The sequence below is a fragment of the Nymphaea colorata genome, chromosome 12, assembly GCF_008831285.2.
Source record: "Nymphaea colorata isolate Beijing-Zhang1983 chromosome 12, ASM883128v2, whole genome shotgun sequence".
In the NCBI taxonomy this organism is placed as follows: domain Eukaryota; kingdom Viridiplantae; phylum Streptophyta; class Magnoliopsida; order Nymphaeales; family Nymphaeaceae; genus Nymphaea; species Nymphaea colorata.
In genome coordinates, this window is record NC_045149.1 from 15,635,992 (window position 1) to 15,657,280 (window position 21,289).

The 21,289-nt window shown below is 39.2% G+C and overlaps 1 protein-coding gene across 3 annotated transcripts; it reads left to right on the top strand.

The window, feature by feature from the left end:
* Positions 1–1,954: 1,954 nt before the first annotated feature.
* LOC116265336 (lysine-specific demethylase JMJ18-like) lies at positions 1,955–15,891 on the top strand. Of its 3 annotated transcripts, none has more exons than XM_031645888.2 (14): positions 1,955–2,196; positions 2,478–2,557; positions 2,934–3,037; positions 5,357–5,658; positions 5,779–5,850; positions 5,964–6,041; positions 6,137–6,655; positions 6,732–6,956; positions 7,138–7,299; positions 8,428–8,796; positions 8,896–10,453; positions 10,700–10,803; positions 13,537–13,734; positions 15,401–15,891. In XM_031645888.2, exons 4-14 carry the CDS (start codon positions 5,362–5,364, stop codon positions 15,713–15,715), a joined length of 3,897 nt encoding a protein of 1,298 aa, XP_031501748.1. In that variant the 5' UTR covers positions 1,955–2,196; positions 2,478–2,557; positions 2,934–3,037; positions 5,357–5,361; the 3' UTR covers positions 15,716–15,891. The 3 variants fall into 3 exon arrangements, with proteins under 3 accessions (XP_031501748.1, XP_031501749.1, XP_031501750.1); XM_031645889.2 differs by lacking the exon at positions 1,955–2,196 and adding an exon at positions 2,264–2,373; XM_031645890.2 differs by lacking the exon at positions 1,955–2,196 and adding an exon at positions 2,284–2,330.
* The last annotated feature ends 5,398 nt before the right edge of the window (positions 15,892–21,289 follow it).

Below are 21,289 nucleotides of genomic sequence, written 5' to 3' on the forward strand. Positions count from 1 at the left end.
TGCAGCTACTAACAGAAGCTACCAGAAGAACAAAAACGACCTTCAGAATTCTATCATATTAATTGCTTATGAAATTTTCACCATACGATGATAGTACTAATATTTTTATTTGCATTTAATGCATTAACTATATGATTTAATTTGTTAAAAACATAAAACAGCTAAATTGGTAAGTACTAGATCCTTAGGTGATAGGCTTGTAATTAATGAGCTTGGCTATTTATTTTTCAAGTTGGATGGTGTGGAGAAAAAATAGAAAAAAAAAGAGATATGGTATTTAAACAATTTAGCATTAATTAACAACTTTGTTTTTTCAACCATCTATTTCCAAAAAAGATGGATGACAAATATGATTATTTACTAGTGTAACACCAAAGGATCTACCTGTCAAATTCTCACTCAAAACGTCTTAGCAAGTTTTTACCCTAACGTTAACATTGCTTTTGTAGAAATCAACTTTGGAATCAAAATAGACCAAGCCACCTATAATTTTTGTAATGACATACAATTCTCATTAGTTCTGACTTTTCCTAAATTTTTTTGTAAAGTGAGTACTAATAACATACAATTCTCATTAGTTTTGACTTTTTCTAAAGAATTTCCACTAGTCCTCACCTTTCTATAATTAGTCCTGACCTTTTTGGTATAATTAGTACTGATGACATACAAATGAGTCCTGACCTTTTTGATAAGATTAGTCCTGACTTTTCCATAATGAGTTCTGACCTTTCAATTAAGTCCTCACCTTTCAAGAAATTAGTCATGTCCATCACCTTTTCTTTCAAGAAATTGCCATAAATCCTGACCTGTTTGGTATGGTTAGTATTGACTTTTCCATGGTAAAGAGACCGCTTCAGCAGTTCAATCAAATGGGTAAAAAAGTAATTTGTTTTGAGAAACATGTACTAAAAGCTAGTTGAAATGAGATTTTTTAATATAAAAAGTGGCAAATGAAGTTCTTCAACCGGTTCACCACCAATACCTTACTTAAAGGGTAAGAGTTCTATAACCAAGTCTAAGTACCAATGTGCCTTGGCATTGTGGTGGTACCAAATGTTGGTTCATTGGGGAGCTGTTTGGCATTGGAAACAACAAACATTGTTAAAGATTGGAATAAAAATTGTTAGGAAATGAGTTGAGATCCATCAAATCAAGGGTTTGAGTATGAGAGTGATAATGGCATTAGAGCACAACTAACACTTGGACTTAGGGTCCAAAGTGAGTTGAGACTCTTCATATCAAAAGTTTGAGCATAGTAGCATTAGAGCACAACTAACGCTTTAACTTAGGGTCCCACACATAAAGATGCATGTGTGTTAAGGGAAGTAAATTATAACACTCCAAAACTTCAATCATGTATTATTGAAGGTTGCAAGGAACATTGAAGGGCTTATAAAGAGATTTGCTTTCGTCCATTTTTTTAAGTTAAAACCAAAACTTTTAAGAGGCCGGTTAGAAAGCGGAATCGTTGTCTAACAAACATCCACACGCTGTACCAAAGAAACTTTAAAAGTATAGGGCTCGAGAATTTGCGTGCAACAAACAAACTTATGATTAGCCAAACTTTCAAATTAACCAGTCCATTTTTTTTTTCTCCAAAGACACAGTTCGAATATTAATATATTTCATGCAGACCGTCTTAAGTTCAACATTTAGCCAACCGGTCCACCTAAGGTGTGGACTTCATTGTAATTGCCGAAGGCATCCAGATCCGAACCGTCGGCTGCCAAAGATAGACGCTCATGCCGTAGCCGCATAAGTGATGAAAAAGCACGTCTCTCACTGAATCGCTTCCCTCAATATACTTTTTGGCAAACATGCCTCACGAAGGCAATGATGACCACATGCACGTAGTGGCACTCCGGTAATAAAAGCAGAAAAAAGGAAATAGTGAGATGATAGGAAGGGAATAGAGGAAAGAGAGAACAAAGGGTGGGGCAAAAGAAAAAAAAAATGAAAGAAGAAATGTCGTTAGGTTAAGAAGTGTGGTCTTGGTTTGGATTCGGGAAGGTGGTGGCTGGTGAGGCATTGCCTTCTTCGAAGGCTCAAACCCCAATGGCCTCAACTCTATCAATATGTGAGAGAATGTGGTCCCTTAGCCAAACCCAACAAGAAACAGAGCTCCAAGGTCCCCCCTGGCCCTCCAAGCACTTCCCCTTCAACTTCAAGGTTTGAGGGAACCTTGTCCTAAGTTAGGTAACAGACGTTCTTTCTCTCTTAAATTGAAGGTTTTTCTTTGAGATATTATTTTATTGTTTATCTCATCTGGTGAGTACGTATGGGCATGGGCCAAGAGTCTTTTTCTGTGCTGGCCTGGTGCATGCGTTAAGGTGCTAATCATGTGATGCTTGAAGGGCACCCTGTTGTTTAACTGTAATTTTTATTATACCGCATTGATATCGATTCTGTTTCTTCTTTTTTTCTGCTTTCTTGATTCTGACGTTTTCTCTGGTTGTGTCTTGCGGTTCCTTTTTTAGGTTTCAGGCAATTGTGTTTTGTACGATCGGAACTTGGGCTTAATATTCTCATGTTTGTTGATGACTAAGGCATATGGATGGTTAGTCTTTTAAATACCAAGTTTATGTTTAATGGGTAGATAGTAATATTGCAGATTTCCATGTCCTGAGGCTAATGGCCTCTTGATAGTTTCTCTCTCTGTCTTTCTTTTTTCCATTCCCTCACAGGAAATACAAAGGGTTGGGTTTTTTCATGGTGGGGAATTAGGGTGAGATCTGCTCAAGTGCTGCTTTCTGTTAGGTTTCTAGTAATAATATTATTAACTTTTGCACACTTCGGTGTTCTTTTTCCTCTCCGCGTTGTCTCCCCTTTTCTCTTTTGACATTTTGTAGCCCTGATCGCGTTTGAGGCCAACCATAATCGTGAAAAAACATGAAAGCATAATTCTGAATGAATCACTTCCTAACGTTTTGAAGGTACCCGATTTCTTTTTATTTTTTCCGGAAAGGAAAGATACCAAAACAGCAACAATTGGGAACAGCTGTCTAACGAGTTGGAGCGGTGGTGTGCGCAAGAACAGGTGAGTTTATGATTCATGTAAAATATTTGACCGTATTTGTTGTTCTGGGATTCTTGATGTTCTTGAGATACCGTATTGTTGCACACGTAATTGTCTGACTTGGTTATGGACATGCGCTGCTTCTGAATTGAATGGTTTTCCTCTCTCGATAAGGAACCACAAACGGAAAAAAAGAATTGGAGTTATCTGTGATTATCTGCGATTGATAGATCTATAAGGGATCTTCTCTTGAGATTTTGGTCCTGCTGTTATGATGGGTTCTGTAATTCTTAACTTGTCTAGCATTAGATTCTTGGTAGCTTTCCAGTCTCTACAGCCACATCAACCTTGATGGTTAATCTGGTTCTTGTTAGTGGAGAAAGTACAACTTATATATATCTACGATTCCAGATCTTGATACGTGACCAATTCTTCTGTGTATGATAATTTTAAGGCAGATCCATTGAACGAGCTACTATATTCTTATCTTTGTTCTGGTCCTCGTTTTCCCATCTCTTCTAAACCACGAACTTGTCAAAATTACTTTGACTAAAACATTGTTTCATCTCCTTCCTGCTACATGCGTTGGGGCACAAAGATCTTCTCTCTTAAATACTCCATAAGATAATGATTTTGGGGCTTTATGTCATGGTGTTGCAAGAAAGGATGCAAATTTTACTGTTGTTTTAGAATCTGCTTGGCTTTTAAAAGTACAGTTGATGCTTCAGATAGATAAATTATATTAGGTGCACAAACTTCAGTCTGACAAATTGGAGATAGTCGGTCCACATGTACATCGGTATCATTTATTTAAGATCTTGTCTTATCTTGCAAAGGTAGGTAAGTGCTAAACGTCTTACATGTTCATTAAATTGTTGATCCTTGGTTTATGCGGACAAGCCAAATTGCATTGTGAATGGATTTGTGTGCTATGTGATATCTCCATTGCATAGGTATTATCGTCAAAGTTAGAGTCATTGACATCTTATTCATGTATGCTAATCAGTAATGCTGCAAATTTTCTGTTCGTTGGTCTATGCTAGATACTGTCCTCTCTTCCTATCCATGGCAAGTCTTCCTCCCACATTTTGCACAAGGGCCTCCTTAGGCATCTCACTGGGAGAAGATTATTGCATACTTGTCATGGAAGAACAGATACTGATCTACGAATAGCTAGCCTGTAAACCAGTGCCTAAAGGACTTAAGTAACCTGATAGGGAAATGGGCAATCACGTAGGTTCTAGCACATCATGATGCCCAAACGGGGTAAGGCTTCTCTTTGTCAGTTGGGCCTAAACACCTCAATGTAGAAGAATAAGGTGAAGGCTTCCCTTGCTCAACCAGGCATCCTTTTGTATTGTGGTTTCAGTTTTCTGGTGATGCCCTTAATTTTTCTCTTCTTACACATTAAGATGATCCAATTAATTTTTTTTATTAAACAAAACTATCTATATCACATCCATAGAATTCTTTTGAGTTTTGACTATTTAGTCACTTTATCAGATGGTCTTGGGGGGTGTATCAGAGCACACTAGAACTTAGGACACAGCGTGCAATTAGGCTGTGTTATAAGAGAGAGAGAGTGTGTGTTTTTATGTGTGCTCGCATGCATGTGTTTTTGTGTATGGATTTGTGGCATGCATGCATTTGTATATGTGTACATGTGTATACCCACAATTGCATACATGCATACATACACATGCACATACATCCCACCTGTTTGTTCTGTTTTGATGGTTTCAAAATGTATGTGTATATCTATGTATATGTCTATTTCTGGCTTAATCATTTCTAAAAGATGAAAAAATAAAAATAAAAGGGTAATGGATGCCTTGTTCTTTTGCATATATATGTTTAAATTCTTAAGCCAAATAGAAATTTTGTTAGTTCCACTTTGTCTCTTCAGCTTTCCTGTCAACAAATGTAAATCATGCTTTAGAACCACCTGATAACATTTTATCATTTTATGTGAATTCCCAAAGATAGGTTGTTTTGTTTTTGTAGCCGTAAACATCATCTATTGCCTTGTTGCATTTTGTGCCGCTTCAGAACAGAGTACTTTTGGTTTTGGTTGGATACCTGCTGGCAAGATCTGTGCCTTGATGACAAATGTTACATTTGTTTTTCTTTTGATGCTTTAACATCAATGACTTTTTATGGACATCAAATTGATTTTACTGCTGCATGCTTGGATTTTGTACTACAGTTGCTTTCAATTGCTAATATAATTATAGATGTTATTCTACTGAGAAATAAACTCCAAAATTTTTTCTTATTAGATACCGAACTGTAGATTATTTTCTGTGCAATAATCATGTTTTCTCTTTCCCTCAATGACAGTTGTAATGGGTACAAAATGCATTGGACCTCAAATGGGTGAAGGAGAATCTGGCAGGCCGTTTTCTCCAGATGGCTTGTTGTCACTAACATCCTTCACCTTGAAGAAGGTTCATGATGGTCTTGAGATGAATTCTGTACCTCCTGTGGATACATCTCTGTCGGTGCAGACAGACATGGAAAGCGAATGCAGTACCAGTGATGCTATGAAATTGACAAGGTGTCTGAGGCGTAGACCTTGGATTAATTATGGGATGTTTGATTTTAGTTCAGATGAGGAATCTGACATGGAAAATTTCTATGCGGTAAGGATCTCCTATCCCTTATCTAGTTATGAAAGTTTCAGTTATGGCTATTGCATTTATAACATTTTTGAATGCTTATAAGGTGTGTTGTTTTGTTTCCCCTCTCTCTCACACACACAGAATGGCTCTCCAAAGCCTCATCTCCCAAAAGGAGTTATTCGTGGATGTTCAAATTGTAACAACTGCCAAAAGGTTGAGTTGTTGGACATGCATGAATGCTGTCATCGTTTTTATTTTAAACATGGTTATCTTAATGCAGATTCATGGGTTTTTTTTTTTTCATATATAAATATAACTTTAAATAGGTCATAGCAAGGTGGCGCCCAAAAGATGCATGTAGACCTGTCATAAATGAAGCTCCAGTATTCTACCCCAGCGAAGAGGTCCATGCTGATAACCTTTCAATTTTCATTTCTATCTTCAACCCACTATCTAGATCTTTCTCAGAATATTATAGATGCCATTTCACTGTCTACAGGAGTTTAAGGATACCTTGCAATATATTGCTAGCATCCGGCAGATGGTGGAACCATATGGAATATGCCGAATTATCCCACCTTCTTCGTGGAAGCCACCATGTCCACTTAAGGGAAAACATATATGGGGAAATGCTAAATTTGTAACACGAATTCAACAGCTAGACAAGCTCCAGAATCGGGAGCCTATGAGGAAAAATTCTAGAATGGCCCACACTAGGAAGAAACGGAGAAGGTGCTTGAAAGCAGGGATGCCATGTGGCCATGGTGACCCTGATGCTGCTGGTGCTCATGATGTCATCAGTCAGAACGAGCACTTTGGTTTTCTACCTGGGCCAGAGTTTACTCTAGAGTCTTTTGAGAAGTATGCAGATGATTTTGTTGAGCAGTATTTTGGCCTGAAAGACACAAACCCATCGTCAGGCTCTGGCCATGAGGCAACATGCCAACATGAACCATCTGTGGAAGATATTGAGGGAGAATATTGGCGGATGGTGGAGAAGCCAACTGAAGAAATTGAGGTAATAAAAGAACTTCTGGGCCTTGTCTCTAAGCTGCCTGTGGTGTAAGCTAGAGCAAGTGATGTTCCTTTTGCAGGTACTTTATGGAGCTGATTTGGAAACTGGAGCTTTTGGCAGTGGGTTTCCTAAAGCACTTTCTGGTTCAGGAAACAGTGAGTCAGAAGAATATGTGAGATCTGGCTGGAATTTAAATAATTTTCCAAGGCTGGCAGGCTCTGTACTTTCATTTGAGAAAAGTGATATTTCTGGCGTTCTGGTACCATGGCTATATCTAGGGATGTGCTTTTCATCATTTTGCTGGGTGAGTTTTATACCATTAGGGCCTTTTCATAATATTGTACCTTGCGTATCCAAACACTTTGCTCATCTCTTATGTGCATGGCATGGCAGTTGCATCTTAGGTTCGAAGATTACCTACAGAATCTAGGATGCAAATTAACATTAAAAAGTTCTGCTTACATTTTACTATCGTTTTGTCCCAGCACGTTGAGGATCACCATCTGTATTCATTAAATTACATGCATTGGGGTGCTCCAAAATTGTGGTATGGTGTTCCAGGGAGTCATGCCTTGAAACTGGAAGCAGCCATGAAGAAGCATCTACCTCATTTATTTGAGGAACAGCCTGACTTGCTTCATAAGCTTGTGAGTAGAAATTGTCATATAGCAATCATGCAATTTTATGTTTAAGAAGATTTTCATGCTAAGGCGTGCATGTTATAGTTCCTTAAGGTGAATCTCAAAATAGTTGCAAATGTTCGTTTTCATGCAAGGGAAAAATTTTGATTGTCAGTGCATGAATATTTTGTGTATCTTTTACCATGTAACAGTACTTAGATGCTTGCTAGTCCTCCTGAATTAGGCTTTTCCAAGGATAAAGACATTTGAGTGTATTGAACGTATTAATTTTAACTTTGATTACATTCTCCCTATTTCTGATTGGTTTTGACTTTGAAAAGAGAGGCATGCTGAGCCAGCTGCAAACATTTAGGGACTCATGATGCATAACGGGCATGTTTGTACAAGTGATTCCCAGGTCACCATGTACATAGACAAAGAATACATCCTACCTCTCGTACATGGACAAACACATACGTGTACAGATACATGGACAAACACATACATATACAGACATTTAAGTGTGTAGTTGTACTTGTACATGCACTACATGCAGAGTTGCAGACATTTCCTGCATACATGCATATCCTCCCTTCTGCAAACACACACCACATGCACTAAGATAAATAAATAACATATATTGTTAGTTATTTATGTATTGGTTCATGTTCTTTGTAATTCTGCTGCATGCATGCTTGCAATTTCAGACATGCAGGAAACTTTTGTGTGGTTTGTGTGTTTGCCATTTGAGGTTGACTTTCATGTCTAGGCAACATGTTCATTGACCACATGCTTTTGAGTTTCAAATGCCTGTGTGGCATATGGACTTCTGTGGGCAGTGGGTGCCATGGGGAGTGAGGTATACATCATAGGAATGGGTAAAGTGCTCTAAGTGTGAATTATGACTTTTGTCTTTTCATGGATAGGTTTCTCAAATTTTAAGGCTCTAGAAGTTGTCATCTAACAAGCTGATGGCACTCAAAGGGACTTTACTGAGCTGAATCTATGGCAGCCTTAAACTGCCAGTCGTCACTTTGTAGTTTATAAATCTTAGAACAATTACCTATCGTTGCGCTTGCTCATAAACTGAGTTTGCTATATGGTTTATTTAAATCATCTGACTTGCAATCTTTGTGCTTATTGTATCTTTGATAGGTCACTCAACTTTCGCCAACAATCCTGAAGTCAGAAGGCATACCTGTCTATCGATGCGTTCAGCGGTCTGGAGAATTTGTTCTCACTTTTCCTCGAGCTTACCATTCTGGTTTTAATTGTGGGTTCAACTGTGCCGAGGCAGTGAATGTTGCTCCTATTGACTGGCTGCCACATGGACAGAGTGCTGTGGAACTGTATGCTCAGCAACACCGTAAAACATCCCTGTCCCATGACAAGTTATTACTAGGGGCAGCACAAGATGCTATTAAAGCTCTTTGGGAGATCCATTTTCTAAGGAAAGAGACACCTGACAACTTAAGATGGGATGATGCTTGTGGGAAGGATGGAATTTTGACAATGGCGTTGAAGGTAAACTTGTAAGGAGACATTGACAATGACATTGAATTATCAATTATCCTTGAACATTTTAAGTGATGTGAAATTGTCCTTATTCTTTTTGTTGCACAGACACGTATTGACATAGAGCGTGCCAGAAGGCAATTCTTCTGCTGTCCTTCACAGGTTAGGAAAATGGATGTTAATTTTGATGCTACCAAAGAAAGGGAATGCATTGTATGCTTCTATGATTTGCATCTCTCTGCAGCTGGTTGTGAATGTTCTCCGGAAACATTTGCATGCTTAAATCATGCAAAACAATTATGTTCATGTGCTTGGAGTACAAGATTTTTCCTCTTCCGTTATGAACTAACTGAATTAGATATATGCATTGAGGCATTGGGAGGGAAATTGAGTGCAATTCACAGATGGGCAAATTTGTATCTGGGACTCTCTTTGAGTTCACATGTTACAAAGAATGATAGCTCTCAGGTGGCTGATATTCGAGGTACTTTGGTTGGCAATGCCTTACTGGGAGATATGAAGACAAAAGAAGAAAGGCCGGTAAGTGATGTTCCACCAACAAGTAATGCTCATGTTGACACACTGCATCCAGAAATGAACAAAACTTTTGTGGCGTCATCCTCTTTAGGTGAAACCACAACCAAAGATCACATGAGAGACCTGATTGGTAGCGGAGCAGATCATGTACATCCAGAACTAAAAGCACCTGGAACTGACATAGCTTCTAAAGTACATATTTCTTCTAAACACAATAATCAAGAACCAAGTTCTCCCAACGGTTCCAAATTTAGTTTCTCTAAGTCACAGGCTTCTGATCAGAACTTGGTTCAGAATCTGCTACTGGAATCACTCCCTGTTTGCCAACTTTCAGAAGAAGATACATCCTATACCTGTGAAAACTCTTCTGGTCAAGTGCGCAGAAGCATATTTTCTCCTTCAATTGCTGAGAATAAATTGAGTAACTCAGGAAGTAGCAAACCAAGAGCAAGCGAACCTGGCAGAACTGTAATTTGTCTTAGTGATGATGATGATGATTGTCAGGCTGAAGGATATCAATCAGTTAGCAAGGTCAAAGTGGAAGAGTCCACCACAGAGAATATGAAAGTTTCAGAAAGATTTGTGGCTACTAAGAACGGAAGTGTTGGTAATGAGTCTCAAGGAGACCCACTTTCTGGGAGGACCAATGAACCAGCTACCAACACTGGGAAAGCTAAGCAACTTGGTGTGCCTGCTGAAAATGCCTCTGGCCATTTATCTACGGAGCTTATCAGTTCTGGTGGAGACAAAAGGGGTACCAGTAATTTGAGTTCCTTGAACAATCGTCAAAGTTTAGCATCAGATAAAGGCCTTAACAACCACCATCTTGCAGATAGTGCTAGCCAGGGGAACTTAATTCATTCCCAGTTGAATTCCTGTGGCAACATGAGCAATATGCAGAAAGGAGAAAAGGTCTTATCTGATTCTGTTGCTGTCCAAGTGAAAAATGGATCCTCAATGCAGTACTCACTCTCACCAATTCAGGTGGCGAATCTGAATAGAAGCTGTCAACAACGTCCCCGCATTGCAAAAGTAGTAAGAAGGTTCAACTTTCCAGTGGAGCTTTTAGAATTTGGAAATGTGGTACCTGGAAAGGTGTGGTGTAATAGGCAGACAATATTTCCTAATGGTATGTGGTGTTACTGTTGGATTTATGCATCTGTTATAAACTTACATGTACAAATATATATACGAATGAATAAACAAATAAATATGTATATATGTGTGCATGTGTGTGTGTATGTATTATATTATATTATACTATATGCATGTGTGGTATGTATAATTAGACTTCAAGTTATACACATGTATGTTTGCATTTTTTTCTTTTTGGTAAGGTTTATCACTTTAAAACTTTTCTTACTCTCTTTACCAGGGTTCAGAAGCCGGGTTAGATACTTCAATGTCCGTGATCCTAGACACATGTGTTTCTACATCTCAGAAATCCTTGTTGCTGGAAATTCTTATCCGCTCTTCAGGGTAACTTGCCTTTCTACTCTATATTTTTCTATTCAATGATATAATGCTATGTAGTTCTGTGGTTTTTCCAGTTTAAGTTCTGTGCGTCATCTTCTGTTTTTCTTCCTTCCACACAATAGAGGTTCAGTTTCTTAACAGCACCGGTGCTTGTGAATGCGAACTGCATAAATCATTCATAGGAAGCTTCGTAATTTTCTCACGTGAATATTTACATCTAGCTCTTAAGAATATACCCATTTTCCAAAATGAAATTTAATAATAGAATGATGGCTAATTAGGTGATGCCCTTGGATTTGAGAGACAACTTTCTGTACTTCACAATTTTCTTTCATAAGGTCCTATCTTAATTTAACAATTAGTTGGACTGTTAACTGTTGACTGTGGTGAATTATTGTAGGCTCAATAGATGAACAAAAAGTAGTGTTTAGGGAGTTCCTTAAAATGGTTCAATTCCCTTTCTTTTTGGTAAGAGTAATTAACTCACTTCCTCTTATTTTTTAGCCTAGTTGGAATCTGACATATAAGGATAGTATTGGCTGGGTTTAAATAATTTACTTTTGTTGCTCTACAACTATCTCTGCCACTGTCTTGGTTGTTTGTTGGTTCATTGTTGGGCATAGCTTCCAGTTTTTGGTTACTCTTCTCCAGCATTTTTCAATCATTTTAAGGTGCATACATCAGATTTTCAATGTTTTGGACAATCTTTTTTCACTATGAGGAAAATCGTAGATCTTTTGTCTGGGAAATACAAAAAAGGCTTGTGCTTACAGCCATGGGTTGTTTACAACAGGAATATAGACGAGGGGTGGGATTGGGGCAGGCCGGGCCGGTCCAGTAAAACGGGTCCGGATTGGCCTGACAAATATAGACTAGGGGTGGGCATCGGGGCGGGCCGGGCCGGTCCGGTAAAACCGTGTCCGGATCGGCCCGACGGGCCCAAAAATCAGGTACGACCTGGCCCGGCCCGATGCCCATGAGGAACAGCTGCTTCTTCTCCATCGTCCACAACATCCTCCATGTTCCAGAGAGCGACAGACCCGTCGTCACCGTCTCCTTCCCCTCGTCGCCAAGGGCGTCGATCGCCCTGACGATCTGCGCCCTCTTTGACTCGTTGCCGATTGTTCGGATCCCCCTCTCGTGGTTGGCAATCAGGCCCAGCAGATCGTCCCGGGCAAGTTCGTCCGACCGGCGGGATGGAGAAACCCCTTCTCCTTCCTCAAGTTTAGAGAAGGTCTAAGACCGACCAGCAGGCCCCGCCATCGGCGGAGGAGGAAAACTCCTTTCTTTTCCTAACGTTTAGAAAAAGGTGGAAGAGTTTTTACCCCTCCAGCCGGCCGATGGGAGGGAAGAAATCTCTCCTCCCCCTTCTCTGTATTTGAGGAAGGCGAAGGGGTTTCTCCCCATCCCGCCAGCCGGTTGATCGTCCAACAGGTCGAATTGCTTCTAGAATTAGGGCGTATGCGTCTCCCTTTGACGGTTCTAGAAGGGTCCAGATTTCTAGCTACGGGCATTCTGGGAAAGCTAGAAAAAATAAGAGAGGATGGAGGAACATGGGGAAGACGAATGCAAGAAAAAAATATATTTTAATTCTTAACGGGCCGGATTGGGCAGGGCCCGGGCTGACCTAGGCCAGTCCATCGGGCCAGGGCCGGGTTCTTTTTGGCCCGGACCCGGGCCCCCGCCGGCGGCCCGGCCCGGGGCCCAGCCCTAATATAGACCACTTAAGGCAACTTCTTCTAATGAGGCCAGTGCAACTTTTGTTGTTGGAGGGATGTGGGAAAGGGGAGGAGGTGAGAAGGATTTCTTCTGGAGTCACAAATATAGTTCTCATGTTTTTGTCAGTGAGGTTTTTCTTAGGTAATTTTTTAAAGTCGTTTCTTCTCGGAAAATAAAAAATAAAAGAATTATGAAATTATGAAAGTTGCAATAAAAACTATGATATTTTCAAAATATTGCTGATATTTGTTAGTTGTTACTATTTATTAATTTGTGTTGCATGCACGTTTATATGGTTGTTGGATATGTGCACAGCTTTTATGTGAGGAGCTATGCCATGAACTGCCCTCAGCTACCAGCTGTCAACTCTGGAAAATGCCAGGTTTTTGATGTTTAAGGTCTTGCATCCAAGGTTGCAACTAGAAAGTTTATATAAGGGCCAGCTGCTGGGAACATAAAATGAGTTAGACGAATGGCAGTGTAGGAAAAAGGAAAAAAAGTTTGAGGGGGAGAGAAAAAGTGGGTAAGAGAATGATACAAAGAGGGAGCAAAAAAACCAGTCTGAGAAGGGGCTGGTTGAATCCGTTCCTCACACACACACACATAGAGAGAGAGAGAGAGAGAGAGAGTTGATTCAGCCAAAAGTTTGCAAATTGTTTTTGCATGTGCGGTACTTGATTCTAGGAAAACTTTTGGGGATGGTATTTTTTGAAATTTTTGAAGGAGGTAACTTCACTTCTGTGAAAATTTTAAGGGGCCAATCGGCTACTTTGAAGATTTTCAAGCATCTGTTTATTTTTTTAACATTCTTGTCTGATTGCATGTCAAACTCATCTCAACAGCTAATATTCTTAGTTAGTTTTCCTAAAACGCTGAGAATAATCATGTCTTACTAATCAGACTACCCTTGGGCTCCTCATATGTTATACTACCCGTGTCATGCATGGATGATATTGAATTGCAGATTTATTTAGGTAAATCAGTATTGTGTGGCTAATGTGTTTCGCTGGAAATCAGGTTACATTACAGGGTTGTCCGACTGAGGTCTTTGTGAATGTTTCTCCTGGCAAATGTTGGGACATGGTACGTGAGAAAGTGAACCAAGAGATTGCTAGGCAGCATAGCCAGGGGGGGCCAAATCTTCCTGCTCTACAATCTCAGGGATCAGTTGATGGGCTTGAAATGTTTGGGCTTGTATTGCCATCCTTTCTTAAGGTAATTCTGATTATCTAGATCTTTCCAGCCCAATATGTTTAGACATAAATCTGTTGAGCATCTTTCCTCTTTTGTTGAATTTCATTTCAACTTTTAACATCGTTTTGCAATGACCTTCATTTATGAAGTTTACACAATGCTTCTGCAGTTAAATTATTGTTTTGAATCCTAAATTGATTTGGAAGTTGAGGGATGTTATCTGAATCAACCATGCATACGCCACAACCAAAACCATGGTAGTCGTTGATATACAACTGGTTGGAAAAATATGTATTTTTTATTTTTAACTATTTTAATATTCATTAATTATTTAAATTACCCCATGCGGGCTGACGAATGTCAGCTTTAGTACATCATTTTTTAAGTGTTGTGGATACTAGATGGAAACTGATATTTACTGCATTGGTTGGAAGTCTATGTATTGCTCTTAGGGATGTGGAGGATTATTTTACATGTATAACTTTCAATTTTATAATTTTTATTGTGTTTACTTTTGAACCTGCTGTAATTGCGGCTATGTTATGTTTTGGAGTCCTAAACTGGTTGTGAAGTTAGAAGTCTGTGAGTGCATTGGGTGGTGAATCATTTGAATGGACTTAGTTTTGGACCTGCAAAAGCTTGAAGAACTTCATGCTGAAATCTGAACATCACTTTTCTGCTTTGTTACAATGAGTAGGTAGCTTGCTCAGGTTCTGGTGTCTCGTAGGTACTTTCTTCAATACTATATTGTCAAGTTTGGCGGAAAACAATCCATAATTTGACCATAATTTAGCAATAATTTAGGTTGTTTATTTGCTGATAGGCCAGATAGAAGTTTTTGTAGAAATAATTGTTCCACACTTGAAGCTCTTCAAAGTTGTTTGTGAGGAGAGAGAGAGAGTGTGTGTGTCCTGTCCGCTGTCAACCTACCAGGTCATCGGCTAGTTGTGGAAGTTGCTGGTGGAGGCACTGATGGGGGAGGTGCTGTCCTCTTCATCTTGATCTATAGTGGCCCTGTAAAATTCTTATATATCATGGAGGCCTTTATTTTGAGAATATATATATATATATATATAGTATATATAGCTATAGTTCAATTGTTATATGGAAGTTTTCCAAGAGCCAGGGGATAAGATTAGATAGGTGCTGCTACTACTACAACGGAAATCGCTGCAGAAGCATGCTATCTTTAGAATTTTTACGTTTCAGTGCACTATTTTTGAAATTTCTTGCCTTTGTTTTCCTATTCCATTTAGTACAGGATAATTCCAAGGAGTTTCAGATCTCTCTTACTTTGTGGCTTTCCCTTCACCGACTCAAGCAACCATTTCAACATGAATTGTGCATGCACACTCACATAAAATTTTCTTTTAGAACCTTCGTTCTCTCTCTCACAAGCACACGCATCTGCCCCACGTACATGCTCATGCGGCCATGCCTATAAATCCATGTTAAGTAAATGCTCATCATGCCCTTGGAAAGGCAAAGCACCGAGCTCCTTGATGATTATAGGTGAAGATCGATTGTTTTGAAGTGGTATGGCAAGATTGTGTTGACTGACATGACAGATTCAACTGCAGAAAAAGAAAAAGAAAAAAAAACTAACGTGGAAAACGTGCATTAAGAATAAGAATTGCTTAAGGGCTTGAGCTGGGTTTAAATTTTCTTCTTTCCGTGATTGATGCAGAAAATCGAGTCCCTGGATCCCAGCCGTTTGTGCTTGGAATATTGGAGCAATCAACCAAGTTATTCAAATACAGGGAAGGCTCTTCCGAGAACTTCATCTGATGGTCATCGAGATGAGGTAGCTTCCCAACAGAGCCGTAAGGCCTTGGAAACGGTAGAAAGTGTCCTCAAGGGTCTCTTCAAGAAGGCAAACACTGAAGAGCTACAGACCCTTGATCTTGCTCTGAGCAACGAGAACTTGTGTTTCAACAGGGCCTCGATTGTTCAGGCACTCAAGGAAGAGATTCAGGAGCGGCAACAAAGGCAGGCACTATGATGCCTCACCTTCGTGCACTTGAGCTCTTTCTCTCTCTCTCTCTCTCTCTCTCATCATTTTTTTGTGACGCAAGTCCGTGGTGATTTGATATGACTAAATTAGGAGCTGCAGTTGATATTTGTCCAAATGTACAAATGACGAGTAAATGTGTCAATATGAGGTTCATTTTAGCCTCCTCCCCTTCTCTCTCTCTCACACGCACACGGCTAATACATGTTTTCTGACAGGCAGGGAGTCTCAAAGAGTGGAAATCAGGCCACAATGTAAGGTTCTCTATTTGTCATGCAAAATTCCACCACTCGGTCAGACTAGGCATTTTTCGGGTGGCTTTTCAGCCACTTCTTCTATGTGTCTTTATGCATGTCCTTTGGAGCTTGAAGGGACACCAAGTTACCTAATCATACTTCAGCCTCCTTCTCTTTAGTCTTTTACCTTATGAGGGCATAGCCATTGTCGAAGGAGTCTTTTTACTCGTCTCTGCTCAAAATGCTAGTCCTCCGTTTAACCAGATGTTTGGACATGTTTCATCATTCTTGGCATGCAATCATGTTGTAGATGTTTCTGGTGAGGTTGTATACTAATTGAACCCAGTATAATAAAATGCATCAGAAGTCGGTCTCCAAATTGAATCAGGTAGCACTTAAACTTGACAAAATACCAAACCACTTGCCGCCCTAATTTCTTGGTTCGGATTTAGATCTGATTTAGTTATATCATGTTAGCGGTTCAGACATGAGAATCTCGCTATTCCCACAGGCTTAAGTAGCTTGTCCTTAGCCGGGCAGATCCAAATACATCCAGGTACAAGCACACGCACACGCATCGAAGGCAGGGTTTCCAATCCATTTGCGTTTCAACTTGAGTCTTGACCTGCGAATACATATAACCCGGGAAGATCCAGTTACTGATTTCTTTACTCGATCGACTGGAACTCGAGGCGGACATGATTTTGGTACACACTACACATCACATCGTTTAGACTCGTACTCGGATCGATCACTAATACCAACCTGGATGCCGTCACATCCGATTTGTAGTAAGGTGGAGGGGTGTATTTGGAAGACGCCCTATAAATAACGACCGTCTTCGTCTCGGCGGTTCCCGGAAAGAAGGCAAAGGCGGGAATCAGAGAAAGGGATCGCGCTTCGCCGATGCAGGACTGGCGCCCGCTCCCCGTTTCCATTAGAGATTGAAGGTTCTCCCGCCTCTTTTTGTTCTCCGTTATACGATCTCCGATCCATTTGTTTCCAAGGTGCGCCGTCCCAAAGACTCTAATCGTGATTTCTTTGCTTGCCTTGTACACTGTTCTTACACTTCGGTCGACGTAAGGAGTTAGGAGTTAGGAGTTAGAGTTTGCTTCAGTTTCGGTCGGAAAGAAAGGTATTCAACGCCACATATTCTTTGTTTATGCGAGATATTGGATATCCCGGTGAAGAATTCAGGGTTCGCGTAAAGCACGTCGAATTGGAACATGCGCTTTCGTTTTTGATTTGCTAGGCTGTAGTGTAGCCTTCAAAGGGGGCGTAATTGACTTTGAATCAAAATCACGTGAAAATTATGACGTGACGTTGGTGAATCGGTGGTAACAGATGCAAGCAAGCATGGAGAGGCTGGATTTTTCTAGGGTGGTGCTGCAGAATGCATTCACCATGAGAATAGTCCGCTATGGAAGTATATTATAAACTGTTCGCGTTCTCTTTGAAAGAGCTGTTACAAGTTTGTGAGGGTTGAAATTGGTTTGCATGTGTTTGACTTTGACCCAACAAAGTTGATTATCTGGTGTTCTGGAATTTATGATCCAGCCATCTAGTGGTATGCATCTGATGCATTAGAACGTCCAGTGAGTTGCATGTGCAAGAAGGTATAGGTCTCAAAGGAAGGGGAGTATATTCCTTGAGTGTTCTTTGTGAACCCATTCATCTTTCATCGAATGGCTTATGAATTTAAGTTTCTTGGTCCAAATGGCCCCTGATTATGATGTCTTTCTGAGAGAAGCTTTAAATGATAATTGATATACTTCAAGAATGTGGAGACATTTAGGCTGCTACAGGTGAATTTCTTGGGCCACACCTATGGGGATGTGAAGGAAAAGAACTGTAAAGAGAAGGAATTTTAAGGTATATGAGAAAGTATTGCTTTTATAATGGAAGAAAGGTTTACTAAAATCCACTCGTCTGCTTGAATACTATGCCAAGATTATAAGGTCCTTGCACTGCCAAGGAAGAGACTGAAAATGGAAAGAAACTGCAGTAGCAGCAAATCAGTAGGTGGTTCTAGGATCCTTTGATGCAGCACCTACACTTAATCTGAGGTTGTATAGTTACTTATTGAATTATCATTGAAACACCTTTTGTAATTCATATGTTTCCCTAACTTAGCCTGAAAAGTGAGAATACCTTTGAATTGTGATATTTGAACAAGCACGTACAAAATCCATTGGTATGACTTTTTCCGAACACGATGTAAACTACTTTGAATTTTGTGGGCGAAGAAGAAGAGTTTCTAAGATATTCCCAAAATTCTGCTGTTTCATTCTATCCAAGTAAAGGTCTACCTTTTCTGGATATCTATTTTTACTTGGCCCATGGAGCAATAATGAGATGGTCGAGGAAAATCTCTGTGAAGCTTATGCAGAAAATAGGTGAAATCTTGGTGCAGCAGTTGCTCGAGATGGAGTATGAAATGTGTGAGAAGCAATGTGACCAACTGCAACAAGTCCAAGATTTGTACATGAACGAGACTGGAGTAAGATCATGTTCAGTAGATAAGGATGTGGGAAAACCTTTAGCTCGCTTTATTAGGTAATGGTGACTTAAGATATTGATGCGTCAGAACAATATATATTCCTTACATATGACATCTGCTTTATGATCTCTGTTGACAATAGAAAAACTATTCCAGTGGGATTCACAGATGTTGTCTATGAGTACAGGTTTGCAGTTCCATGCACGCGACAATATATGCTCTCCTTGCCATTCTAATGTCTATCGAAAATGTACAAGTTATTTCTAAAAAATTTTTTGGTGCATCTATGCTTTGACCTGTGACCTTCACTGCTTCCACTGACAAGAGTTGAAAGTCCCTAATATTCAGTAACTGTTGTTTTTGTACTCTGGAGGTTGAGTTTCCTTTTATTTCACGATTTCAATTATCAAAGCTAAAAATTAAAAATGGCAAATTCCTTTTCCATACATAATGATCAAGAATTCTCATTACTAGTTGACCTTTTTGTTAGAAAAGGTACATCTTGGAAACTGCAATGCCTGTTATTAGAAGTATTTCCCAACAAAGTTCATTCTTCATTTTTTGTAGAAAAACATTACATCTGGTGTTGTAAATCCACTATGCTTCAGATTCAGCCTGCCAAACAGGAAAAATTTTACTAAAGAAAGAGATGAGCCTAAATGAAGAAGAAGGTGGCCTGTCATTGCCATTTTGTCATGTCCATTTCTTGCCATGATTTGGGCTTGTCAGCATTATTGTTTCCTGTTCTCTAACCTTGTCGAAGCTCTTTTCTTCTTTTTGGAACTTCTATTCTTCACCTTTTTTATCCTTCAAGTGCAATAATCTGAATGTAGACGAACACTATTCTTCCGTTTACGTATCTTTTGACAGAAGAATGTGCAAGATTACTGCAGTATCTTACCCCTACACGGGTTTGTAAAATGCAGTGAAAAAAACAGAAATTGCTAACAGGAAATCCGATGTGCAAACTGAATGTCGGCTACTGCAAATATGACACTTAAGTCTCATTTGTTTCACATAGTTTCCTGTAAAAATAGATTTTTGTCAGGAAAATAGCAAATTTACTAGGCCAAGCAGAAACAACATTAAGTGAAATGAAAAAGTAGGAGTTCCCTGCATGAGTAGATGATAACATTTTCTTTTTTGAGGAGGGGTGATTCCCGGTATCAATAAATGATCGCAATTTGTTTCAGAGAGAGAAAAAGAGAGAAGCTCTTTGAGCATCTCCTTTTTATGTTTCCAAACTTGTTCCGTAAACTTCTTTAAAATGTTTGCAGGATTATATTACTTTTAGTAAGTTCAAAGTACGCCAACGGCAATTTGAGAAAAATAAATTGTATAAGGAATCCTGCACGAGGTTCACCTAGTCCAGAGTGCGTCCAGCGTCGACCTTGCAGCAAGAAATGCCCACTAAAAGCTCTAAATTTCCGATGTCTTGTGATGAAATTTACTTGCCTAAAACCCGAGAAAACAAACAATATTGAAGTGTAACAACCAATAGAAAGAAGGCTGTTTGTCCTTCGCCGCACAACTCAGACAAGCTACAACGCGTCCAACATGACCTTGTTGCGTATTAAGACTGCTTTAATGCTTCCAATAAAATTTTTACGTTTTTAATATACATATTAGAATAGTCTTTTATTGAATTTTTCTTTTTCTTTAAAAAAAAAGTATTTCAAAGTATGGTAATAACTGGAGTACTGTGTCCGATTTACCGAATTTCTGTGACATGTAAAACCGTACGTTATTAGTGATCAAGACACCATGGCGAGATGCTTTATTTCTCTCGTGTCATAAACTCATTGTCATTGATGGTTTTTGTTGTGTTGTCAATCTCTAAGGTCTTGATACAAATAGGAGAAATTTATTTAATCTGGTTATGTATATAGATTTCGCAGTATATGTAAATTATTTATGAGCCATTTGATCAGCTTGATTAATGGTCCATAAAAAACCACATAATAAGGTAAAAATTTTCCGTAAATAGACACATGCAAAATGTATCTTTAAAAAAGTCATAAAATCTCAATATATAAATCAGATTTTGTGAGTAAGAAAGCCTGTGACTTTCATTTTTATAATATTATAAAATCTGATTTATATATTTAATTTTTAAATCTTCCATAGATGAATTTGTGAGAAACAACGCTCAAAATTCAAGAAGCACATGAGATGAGATAAAAGTGGATGAACTTCTCCTGTGTGTGTGTGTGTGTATATATATATATATAACAATATATAACAACTCAATGTTGGGATAATTAGGACGGTTTTATCTTCCTTTTCATTGCGTGCTATATTGCTAGCATTTAATGAAACGAGTTTGAGTTATTTAAGTTGTAGCTGTCAGAATCCAGTCTCTCTCTCTCTCTCTCTCTCTATATATATATATATATATATATATATCACCATGTTGAAGGTTCATGCACTACTACTGTTTACTACTGCAGTAGCTGTTTCTGCTTCCAAGTTTCGAACTTGACTGTTCATGGACTGGGTCACGGGCTGTTCATGTTAGTGTAGCCACACACAGACACACATATGTATATACTTAAAACTTTTGGCGGTACGTAAGCTTCACGTTGAAAGTTAATGCGCTACTAGTATTACTACTGCTACTGCAGTAGCTGTTTCGGCTTCCAATTTCAAACTTAACTGTTTATGGACTGGGGTCACGGGCTGTTCATTTTAGTGTAGCCATAAGTTCTGTCCGGTAGCATGTGGCCTCAAACAAGAGGATTGATAATTTCAAGTGGACCTGACATTCAGTATCTGTTGTTAAGAGCAGCCAAACAGATTCATCAAAACTGACACACCATTTTCTGAACG